Genomic DNA, 12569 nt, shown 5'->3' with positions numbered 1-12569 from the left:
GACAGAAAAGTGTCCAGATCTACAGTATCAAGAAAACACAACGACAGTGGAATATTTGGTTGTTCAGCTGTTAAAAAAAAGCTTTATTTCGATCTTCAAATATTATCAAGAGACTGGAGTTTACTAAAAAAAAATTCAAATTTCGAGTGTTGATGATTGGAAATCGGTGGTATGGACGGCTGAGTCCAAGTTCGAAAGTTTGGTTCAAGGCACCTACGGTGAAGTTGGCGGTGTTTTCCTGCTGAGGCGACAGGAGACATTTGCACAATAAATGGAATAATGGACCAGCACAAGTACTATTACATACTGATCCATCACAGTAAGGCCCGGCATGGCCAAGCGTGTTAAGGCGTGCGACTCGTAATCTGAGGGTCGCGGGTTTGCATCCTCATCGCGCCAAACATGCTCGCCCTTTCAGCCGTGGCGGTGTTATAATGTGACAGTCAATCCCCCTATTCGTTGGTAAAAGAGTAGCCCAAGAGTTGGCGGTGGGTGGTGATGACTAGGTGTCTTCCCTCTAGTCTTACACTACTAAATTAGGGACGGTTAGCACAGATAGCCCTCGAGTAGCTTTGTGCGAATTTCAAAAACAAAACAAACAAACAAACCATCATAGTATACCCTGCAGTTTCTATATTATTGGTAAAGGATTCTACTACCAATAAGATAATGACCCTAAACACATATCCAATCTATGTGTAAATTACTTAGATAACAAAGAATGTACTGGAGTCATTCAAATGATTCAATGAACCACACAAAATCCTGACCTCAGTCGAACTGAGCAGATTTAGGATTTTATAGATCAAACCCTAAGTTCCAAAGAAAGTTTATGGAAGTGTTTTAGACATTTGGAGTGAAATTCTACAGAACAACTTTATTAAACATGTTTCAACAATGTCTGAAAGACTTTCTGCAATTATTAAATCAAAAATGGGACACAGAAAATATTAACTGTTTGCTGAACTCAAGCACGTCTACTGAGTTTCTGCTGTACAAAATACGAAGATTAATCAAATTGTAATGTTTCACCTGTGATTTACTTTATATTATTCTTTGAAAGTAGCCTGGTATTTAATTTTTGCTGTCTTAACATTTTAGTACAGTACCGTATTCGAAACGCAATGTTTGTATACTTAAAAAGTGGATTACATAAAAATACGTGTAACAGTATATTAGCGTGCGAAAAACATTGTCACAAAATATGCACAGAAATAATCACATTAATGTTGTTTTGTTGCATGTATACTTATCGTTTTGTTGAATGTAAACAGTATCGTCTTCTTGAATGTAAACAGTATCATCTTTTTGAATGTATATAATACCGTTTTGTTGAATGTATACAATATCGTTTTGTTGAATATATACATTATCGTTTTAATGAATGAATACAGTATCGTTTTGTTGAATGTATACATTATCGTCTTATTGAACGAATACAATATCGTTTTGTTGAATTATACAATATCGTTTTAATGAATGAATACAGTATCGTTTTTTGAATGTATACATTATCGTCTTATTGAACGAATACAATATCATTTTGTTGAATGTATACAGTATCGTTTTTTGAATGTATACAGTATCGTCTTCTTGAATGTATAGAGTATCGTTTTGTTCAATGTACACGGTATCGTTTTTTGAATGTATACATTATCGTCTTATTGAACGAATACAATATCGTTTTGTTGAATTATACAATATCGTTTTAATGAATGAATACAGTATCGTTTTTTGAATGTATACATTATCGTCTTATTGAACGAATACAATATCATTTTGTTGAATGTATACAGTATCGTTTTAATGAATGAATACAGTATCGTTTTTTGAATGTATACAGTATCGTCTTCTTGAATGTATAGAGTATCGTTTTGTTCAATGTACACGGTATCGTGTTGTTGAATGTATACAGTATCGTTTTAATGAATGAATACAGTATCGTTTTTTGACTGTATACAGTATCGTCTTCTTGAATGTATACAATATCGTTTTGTTGAATGTACACTGTATCGTGTTGTTGAATGTATACAGTATCGTCTTCTTAAATGTATACAATACCGTTTTCCTGAATGTATACAGTATCGTCTTCTTGAATGTATAGAGTATCGTTTTGTTCAATGTACACGGTATCGTGTTGTTGAATGTATACATTATCGTCTTATTGAACGAATACAATATCATTTTGTTGAATGTATACAGTATCGTTTTAATGAATGAATACAGTATCGTTTTTTGAATGTATACAGTATCGTCTTCTTGAATGTATAGAGTATCGTTTTGTTGAATGTACACTGTATCGTGTTGTTGAATGTATACTGTATCGTTTTGTTGAATGTATACAGTATCGTCTTCTTGAATGTATACAATATCGTTTTGTTGAATGTTTACAGTATCGTCTTCTTTAATGTATACAATATCGTTTTGTTGAATGTATACAGTATCGTCTTCTTGAATGTATAGAGTATCGTTTTGTTGAATGTACACTGTATCGTGTTGTTGAATGTATACTGTATCGTGTTGTTGAATGTATACTGTATCGTTTTGTTGAATGTATACAGTATCGTCTTCTTAAATGTATACAATACCGTTTTTCTGAATGTATACAGTATCGTTTTGTTGAATGTATACAGTATCGTCTTCTTGAATGTATAGAGTATCGTTTTGTTGAATGTACACTGTATCGTGTTGTTGAATGTATACTGTATCGTTTTGTTGAATGTATACAGTATCGTCTTCTTAAATGTATACAATATCGTTTTGTTGAATGTATACAGTATTGTCTTCTTGAATGTATACAGTATTGAATGTATACAGTATTGTCTTCTTGAATGTATACAATATCGTTTTGTTGAATGTATACAGTATTGTCTTCTTGAATGTATACAATATCGTTTTGTTGAATGTATACAGTATTGTCTTCTTGAATGTATACAGTATCGTTTTGTTGAATGTACACGTCGTGATTATGTACCCAGTTCTTGAACTGATGTTCTAAACCTTAATATGGTTAGGTTTTAAAGTCATTACGTATTCACTTGTAAAGAAAGAAAACTAAATGATATTGCTGTTGTTCTGTGTTTTATAGCAAAGCCACATTGAGTTATCTACCGTGTTCAGCTCGAGGAACCGAGCCCCGAATTTTAGATTTGTAAAGTTGCCACTGTCTCACGAGGATGTTTATTTCTTTCATCGATATATATGTGACAATTAATGTGAAAATTACTTAAGTCATATGCCCTTGAGTGTCTCAGAGTTAAGTCTGAGAGTGTATAACGTTAAAATAAAATGTCAGGTTTAGACACCCACAATGGGCAGCGCAGAGATAGCCCATTGTATAATTTTGAATCCAATAAGAACCAGAAAGTTGATACATGAATTCATACATACTTATGACGTTATAATTATAAAATTGTACGAAAGAAGTAAAGTAAAAATAATGTTACTTCTAAAGACTGTGGACGTTCAAGAACCCAGTTTGTCATTTTCAAAAAATAATAATAAAATTGAAATTAATCGTATCGGAAAATTGTTATCCTTGTAGTTTGTTGAAGTTAATTATAAAAAAAATTAATTAATGTATTGACGTGTTTCTAACTGCAGAGGGAGATCACGCGATACGACCCAGGTGTTATACTTCTCACATCTACCACCCAGATATAATGTCGCTATTGAAATCCCTCAGCTCTCATACTGTCATGAGTAGGCCTAACCAACAAAGTAAATAGAATGATATCTTCATTATCACTTGTCAGTGATTGCCTTTGTTAACATTCAGAATGATTAATTTGGGTTAAGTTACACCCCCATTCATGTAGGCCTATTAATGAACGTTTTCCAGTTTTATTTATTATCATACGTAATCAGAGCAACGGCAGAAAAATGCTGTCTCGTAAGGTAGCTTCTGTGGATAATAAGGATATAATAATATCCTCTAAAGAAAAGAATAGAAATTGCATTCCAGTGAGTTATTTATAATCTAGTTCTTGTAAAGTCATTACTAACCATAAGTTCGTGTGAGTTATTTTTACTTGGAAGATAATGTGACAAATTAATTTGTCAACGACGCCATCTATTTATCACAAGAAGACACTGATATCAAGAGTAGTAACCTATCTGAGGAAAACCTTAAGAACTGAGTTTGTGTGGAATACTTCTTGTTTGAAGTATTGTCGTCTCATTAAAGACCAATTTACCGAAAATGTTTCAGATAGAATATTATTGTTGTATTGTTTCAGATAGAATATTAGTTTTTTTTATTGTTAAATCATTATTAGTTCAAATTGGCCATAAGCATTAATCAGGCAAATATTAAACAGGTGCTGTGTTCTGCTGAATTATAATTATTTAAAACGTAAACATATAGTGGTGCAAAAATTGGAGTTGCGCCGTAGGTCAGCTTTTATAAAAGAATTGAGAAATTCGTGATGACGAGAAACCCACTTGAAGTAAAAATGTATCTTAAGATGTCTGTTTTGACCTTCTTTGTTTTCTACTTTATTTTAATAAAAGTTTTAATATCCATACTAACCGTCTTGAGATACAATTAACAAATTCGAACAATAAAAATGAACAACTATCAACCATAGGCCATCCGTCCTAAATATTGGACAACAACTAATACAATAATAAACCATTAATACGTATTTCCTCAGTTTTACCCTTTGTATTTTTAACCCTTTTTGCAGTTTTTTCATTCTGTACACAGTAAGCTGAAATACTAAACACTCTTTTGTTGGTGTTGTTTTTGCTAAGAGACAGACGTTTTCACTTATCCAAATCTACGTCTGCATTTCACATCTAAAATTTTGATAGGGAGCTTGTCTTTTCTGTATCTATTCCAGTAATTCAAGAAAGACTAATAGTGGATTTTTTATGTTGTTTTTGTGAGCAATCTACAGAAAACTTAGTTAAAGTTAGGTAGTTCCTGGATTGGGCGTGACCTAGTGGTTCTAGTATTCGTAGACTGTGATTCCGAAGGTCCATGGCTCACGTCTTCTTACAAGAATAAGCCACAAATAGGCAGTGGATGTTGTTAACTGACGTACTATTCGTCTTGTTTATAAGCTTAAAATTAAAGATGGTTATGTTTGTATAGCTTTTCCACAAAATTGAAAAACAGACAGAGCTCCACTGCTTGGACGTTTTTTACATAAAAAAATATACTTGCAATATGTAGTATGCCATATATATTACGCTCGTATTTGCTATCATGATCGTCTAAAGTTAACCTTCGGCTATATGTTTCCCCCGACCCGACATGGCCAGGTGGTTAAGGCATTCGACTCGTAATTTGAGGGTCGCGGGTTCGAATCCCGGTCGCACCAAACATGCTCGCCCTTTCAGCCGTCGGGTGTTATAATGTGACGGTCAATCCCACTATTCGTTGGTAAAAGAGTAGCCCAAGAGTTGGCGGTGGGTGGTGATGACAAGCTGCCTTCCCTCTAGTCTTACACTGATAAATTAGGAACGGCTAGCACAGATAGCCCTCGAGTAGCTTTGTGCGAATTTCAAAAACCAAAACAAACAAACATGTCTTTCCCTCTCTAACTCTTGCACTTTCCCCTCTAACTTGACCCCGGCTCTGTTCGCAGCATCCTTCTGACACGGTACTTAACATCTCCACCAATCGCTAGGATATTTTTCTCTCCTTAAATGATCCTTGGTAATTTTACTCCTAATTCTCAAGTGGTTTAAAACCCTTATTCGTTACTCACATGTCTCCCGGTACAGCGGTACGTCTACGGAGTTACAAAGTTAAAATCAGGGGTTCGATTCCCCTCGGTGGGCTCAGCAGATAGCCCGATATGGCTTTGCTATAAGAAAACACACAAACACACACCTTACTCATACAGCAGTTTATAGGATGTAAGAAAATGCGAACCAATCCAGTCCCTGAACATCTTTGAAGTTTGCCTGTCAGACAAGGCAAAGATACTTCCGAATTTTTGCAATCCAATTTCTCATTGGTTAACTACAGAATGAAAACACCCAGTGAGATCATTTTTGTTATCAGGAAGAGGAAATTAGCTTTTGATTTGAAAGCTTCAAGACAAGCTGTAAAGTGCTGTCAGGCTTTGCAATCTTTATTTTTGTTCTCATCCATCATTTTCCTTATCTTTGCTTTAAAAAGCTTCTACCCCCCACACCCACCCCACCCCCAACTACAAAACAAACATTTAAGTTCCAAGGTAAACCTGTGTTTATATCTGTGAAAACATAAGTTAGTCAGGAGTATTTTTGAAGTGTGGAGTTCCTTATTATGAACGTTACTGAAACATATACATCAGAATCTTCTCGATGATCACAAAGTAATGGTTTTCTTCAAGGAAAATGCAAATTTATTGCTATCCTGATGTGAAATCCTAATTTACTTTATATTTTTAAAGGAAACTTTAAAAGCATTTTACTTATGCAGTTGCAAGCTGGGAGACTTAGCTGTGTTTATGTGTAGGTCCTTTCCTGAGTGTTCTTATTAATTGTGTTTCTTTTTTTCTGTTCGTGTCCTCGGACTAACTAACATGTTATACAACCAAATAGTCCCCCGCTAGTACAGCGGTAAGTCTAAGAATTTACAACTCTAATTTCCCTCGGTGAACTTAGTAGATAGCTCGATGTGACTTTACTAAAACAAAAACACACACATACAACAAATATTCAAACTTTCGTTTTGTGGGGGTGGTTTAACGACATTAAAAAGTCAGTTCAAGTGAATATGAATATGAGGTAATAATGGAAATTTCTATAGAATATGCGCTAAAAAACGAACACATTCTTCAACATTTAATAATAGAAAAAATATATCGTAATAACCATTTACAGAATTACAAGAACCTTGTAAGTTAGAAGAACCCTTAAATGCCTCAAAAATGAAGATAATAAAAATTACATTGTACCTAAAACAGTCTACGAATATATTCTAAGAAACCTCAGATTACAGTAATACTAATAACTGTTGAGTCCACAACAAATAACCTGGGTAAGTCAGTGATGAACTTTAACGTAACATTACCGATAATAATTAAGTCCTTTCTCAGGTTTAACGTTTCTCAATATTTATACATGTCGACTACCAGTTCTATTGCAAACAACATACTCAACAAGAAATCCCAGCGCTCTTGAAGCCTTCTTCAAAAGTAAATTGAGGACCAGTACGAATCGTTACAGATAATACTTCAGAATTGAGGACCAGTACGAATCGTTACAGATAATACTTCAGAATTGAGGACCAGTACGAATCGTTACAGATAATACTTCAAAATTGAGGACCAGTACGAATCGTTACAGATAATACTTCAGAATTGAGGACCAGTACGAATCGTTACAGATAATACTTCAGAATTGAGGACCAGTACGAATCGTTACAAATAATACTTCAGAATTGAGGACCAGTACGAATCGTTACAGATAATACTTCAGAATTGAGGACCAGTACGAATCGTTACAAATAATACTTCAGAATTAAGGACCAGTACGAATCGTTACAAATAATACTTCAGAATTGAGGACCAGTACGAATCGTTACAAATAATACTTCAGAATTAAGGACCAGTACGAATCGTTTCAAATAATACTTCAGAATTGAGGACCAGTACGAATCGTTACAGATAATACTTCAAAATTGAGAACCAGTACGAATCGTTACAAATAATACTTCAGAATTGAGGACCAGTACGAATCGTTACAGATAATACGTCACACATAAGCTAATTAATAATGTATAACTTAAAAATCCACAATTGCTTGCGAAGAAAATGGCGTAATAAAATATCAAAACTTTCCAGCGAGTGATATGGAGTAATTAAAACAATACGTGAGTATGCTAATAAATGTGTAAGTAGTTAGTTAATTATTAAAAGAACGTCATCAAGGCTTAGACAGACAACTGTAATTATCTCACTTGGATGTATTTATTTATTGGTGAAGGTGGTCTTATTGTTAACACAAGTCTTTCTTAAAATTATCCCATTCTAAGTGGCTTATCAGAAACGTGTATCTTAAGATATATTCATGTTTTACATCTTTTTCCATTTGTTTAATGACTTTATAATTATTAATAATTGTTTATAAAAATAAGGTGCATATATTTTCCTATTATAAAATACAAAAATAGACTAGTATGTTAACATAACATACTATGTTAACATACTATTAACATACTTCCCGAAGAAATGAGACAACTCGTAATTATATTCAATCTTATATATATTATACTAAGTTACGTCGAGTATTCTAGTTGTTTTGTTACTTATAAGTAAAAGCATGAAACTAACATTTTAGTTTCATGTTTTTATGGTTTAACAAAATTTGATCACTTACGATATCGCTAGTTTGTCATTTATTATATTTTTAAAACTGTATAAGAACAAACTCGTTAGAATAAAGAGAAGAAATAAAAACTAATAAAGTCCAATTATATTTCCTAAACATTATTTGTCTCTTTAGATTTAAGCAAATAGCTACACAATGGGCTATCTGTGCTCTGCCCACCACGGGTATCGAAACTCGGTTTCTAAAGGTGTGAGTCCATAAACATACTGCTATGTCATTTAAGGGTGGGCTCCAAAACATGAAAAGGATATTCCACTCACGTGCACACACGTATGCATGAACGCCAGATAATATTTTTTTCCCTCTTTAATAAGTTTTATAGATTGAAAAAAACGTCGTTGCACGTACGGTGTGTTAAGACGATAAAATATTTAATTGTTTAAGTTTACAACTCAATAAATGTTTCGAAAAAAAGCTAACAATAAGATAAAATGGATTTTTTTCCCCACAAGTAATGTTAAAAGTTTGGCGAACTTTCACGCTTAAAATACTTGAACTAATAACATCAGTGGTTGTTTAGATTTGAAGTACACCCTGGAGATCCAGGGTGTGAAAATTGACAGTTACTGACTGGAATAAAATAAAATGAATTAGGAACATAAAGCTGTAGAATTCGTTAAAAATCTCAGAGTATTATAATACGTTCTTTCAATAATTTCTGTTTTTATAGTTTTTAGTTCTATTTCCCAAAGGCTGTCTGTCTTATGGTTGTAAGAGTGGTTAGCGAAAGGTTCTAACGGCACAGATGTGTAAAGCATTACACCAATAGCAACGCAGCATTTAGGTGGTTAGCGAAATTTGAAACACGGCCAAAACCCATGTGGCCCAGCTGGTTCTAATAAGTCAACTAGAAGAGCGAGTAAGCTCCACCAGCTGTTACGCGCGTTATTTTGTCGGTCTATAGCACTGGAACTAAACATGTTGGGCGCTCTAAGCATCTGTGTCACCCACACGTGACAGTTCTTACGTGAGCTAGTCGAGGACATGGAAGACGTTTGTAGTGACGCTATTTCGGATTTCAAAAGTTCACTATTTTCCTTGTTAATTGGGAGTTCACAAACAAGAACACTACCATTACACAAACCATAATAAACAAAGACATAATCAACTGTAAAAAAAAAAATCAAACAGAAAGAGGATATATCATAAGTTTTATGACGACTCACACACTTTAAAGGCATTTGAAATCATGTTTATAATTTATGTTCCAAATTATATTTTGACTGCAGATGCTTACATACATATTTTAATCAAACTTAGAAGTTTTGTTCCGATATAAGAATATATTTTATTTTAATTTGTTTAACCATTTTAAGTTGTGTGAAAATTAATAAAATACACAGTAGCCACAGCCAGTTCTACTTTTTTTTTCTACTTAAGATACTCGTCTTAAAATCTGAGGGTGACGTGTTCTAGTCTCGTCATGGTTGTCCTTTCGGCCGTGGATTGTTATTATGTGACCGTCAACCAGTGACCGTAAAGAGTAGATCAGCAGTTAATGGTGGGTTGTGTTGAGTAGAAACAGGGTGGTTACTTTACTTAGCTCCACCTCGGTTCGAAACCCCCGTCACACCAAACATTATCGCCCTTTCAGCCGTGGGGGCGTTACAATGTTACGCTCAATCCCATTATTCGTTGGTAAAAGAGTAGCCCAAGAGTTGGCGGTGTGTGGTGATAACTAGCTGCCTTCCCTCCAGTCTTACTCTGCTAAATTAGGGACGCCTAGCGCAGATAGCTCTCGTGTAGTTTTGCGCAAAATTAAAAAAAAACAACAAATAAACACTTGGCCCTTAGATAGCTTTTTATAAAACAAAAAATTCTAATTTTGTTATAGCCTGTGTGAGTACGAATAACTTATTTCGGTCTGTTTTATGAGAAATATGTTTTATATTTTCATAGGATTAATTTCATAAAAGTATTTCTACTCTTACGTAAAACTAGTAACTTAAATTTTAATTTTCTTAAGTATGAATGCGGAAGACCGCAGTACGTCGTTTAATGATCACAATATTTTCTACCTCTGTAGATTACTTACGTAACGGGCCTGGCATGGCCAAGAAGCGTGTTAAGGGTGTTCGACTCGTAATCCGATGATCGCGGGTTCGAATCCCGATCGCACCAAACATTCTCGCTCTTTCAGCCTTGGGTGTGTTATAATGTGACGGTCAATCTCACTATTTGTTGGTAAAAGAGTAACCCAAGAGTTGGCGGTGGGTGGTGATGACTAGCTGCCTTCCCTCTAGTCTTACACTGGTATATTGGGGACGGCTAGCGCAGATAGCCCTTGAGTAGCTTTGCATGAAATTCAAAAACAAACAGATTAAGTAACTTCTTCATTTGTCAGCTGATAATGAATTACATAAGCAATAAATTTTACTGGTCTGTGGCGGTCAGAAAGCTGGTGTTATTGAATGTCGATTTATTTGCCACATTTTAGGAAACATATTTCAAAATAAATTTTTTCGTGTGCCAAAAATTCTTATTTTTTGTTAAAGTACATTTTTATTAACAGCAAAGAAAGAATAAAAAAAAACTTTTCCGAGTAACAACATTATACCGTTAGCATGTAAAGTCCACTAAGGTTATTAGAGGTTTAAAACAAAGTAAACTTTGATCAAGTTAAAGTAATTCTACAGAAAACTACATTATTTTCTAATAATAATATTATTATTATGCACGGTATTACTTAATTAATGTATTTAGAAAATTAATAAGTTATTTACATATCTTCAATTTACTTGCTTAATATGGCCGGAGCAGCATTTGGTTAGTTTATTTTAAATTACTTATGTGAAAATTAAATATTTATCTTCTATTACTTTCTATTTTTGTAATCACTAATGGTCAATGAGCAGTTATCCATTAATTTATCGACTTACTTAACAGGCATGGCATGACCAGGTGGTTAAGGCACTCGACTCGTAATTCGTCGGTTCGAATTCCCGTCACACCAAATATGCTCGCCCTTTCAGCCGTGGGGGCATTATAATGTTACAGTCAATCCCACTGTTCGTTGGTAAAAGAGTAGCCCAAGAGTTGACGGTGGGTGATGATGACTAGCTGCTTTCCCTCTAATCTTACACTTCTAAATTAGGGACGGCTAGCGCAGATAGCCCTCATGTAGCTTTGTGCGAAATTCAAACCAAACTTACTTAATATTCCAGACTTACAGAATAGTTCGATATTATATTTTACTAAATATTCCATAAGGGTAAAATTAAAGGCCAAAACAAACATTTGTGGCTTTCACAAAAATTCTATTCTTACAGAGTTTAGAAAAAAAAAAGAGAGAGACAGAGAGGTGTTCGTTAATGAATAGAGTTTCCCTCAGTACTGCTCCCTAGTGGCTCAGCGGTATGCCTGCGGACTCACTCAGCTACAAACTAGGTTTCGATACTCGTGGTAGGCAGAACACAAATAGCCTATTGTATAACGTTCTACTTAATTCCAAATAAACCAAACGAATCACAGAGTACTGAAGGTTTCAAGTATCACATACGGGCATTTCTTAATCATGTAGCGTAATATACGATCATAAACACACAGCAATAGTTTATGTTCTGCTTTTAAAACTGTTCTTTTTTTTTTCTTACATTATAAAGTTAAAACATTTTATTGGACTTTCCAGACGTGATAAAAAACAATAAACTGTAAGAGCTGCAACTGTTAAAATAAATGCCTATTGATGTTCGCAGAACCCAAACGTCAGTTATTTCATTCGTGTGTATAAACTAGTTTATAGTGTTGAAAGTTCAAGACGTAGGACGTTCTTATTAAATGTTTTAACATAATGTTTTGTTTGTTTGTTTGTTCTTAAGTGCAAAGCTACTCATGGTATTTCTCTGTTGTGTCCATCACAAGTATCGAGACCCAGTTTTAGAAGCAGAAAGTTCAGTCTCTAAACCAATCAAAATTGTGTGAACGATTACATGAGAACATGTTATAGTATTATACAAGATCATGTTATTGTATTATACAGAACATTTTATAGTATTGTACAAGATCATGTTATTGTATTATACAGAACATTTTATGGTATTATACCAGAACATGTTATGGTATTATACAGAACATTTTATAGTATTATACAGAACATTTTATAGTATTATACCAGAACATGTTATGGTATTATACAGAACATTTTATGGTATTATACAGAACATGTTATGGTATTATACAGAAATATATTATGGTATTATACATGAACATTTTATAGTATTATACCAGAACATGACATG

The 12569-nt window shown here is 33.9% G+C and overlaps 1 protein-coding gene across 1 annotated transcript in view; it reads left to right on the top strand.

The window, feature by feature from the left end:
* Positions 1-11078: 11078 nt before the first annotated feature.
* LOC143235625 (neural cell adhesion molecule 2-like) overlaps positions 11079-12569 on the top strand; it is a 34663-nt gene continuing 33172 nt past the window's right edge. The window contains exon 1 of the mRNA XM_076473858.1: positions 11079-11097. Coding sequence (XP_076329973.1) covers positions 11079-11097 — 19 coding nt within the window. The remainder of the gene's footprint in view (positions 11098-12569) is intronic.

This window comes from Tachypleus tridentatus, chromosome 12, assembly GCF_004210375.1.
Source record: "Tachypleus tridentatus isolate NWPU-2018 chromosome 12, ASM421037v1, whole genome shotgun sequence".
Taxonomy (NCBI): Eukaryota; Metazoa; Arthropoda; class Merostomata; order Xiphosura; family Limulidae; genus Tachypleus; species Tachypleus tridentatus.
Note: the sequence above shows the minus strand (reverse complement) of the source record. Positions and strands in the feature narration are given on the sequence as shown.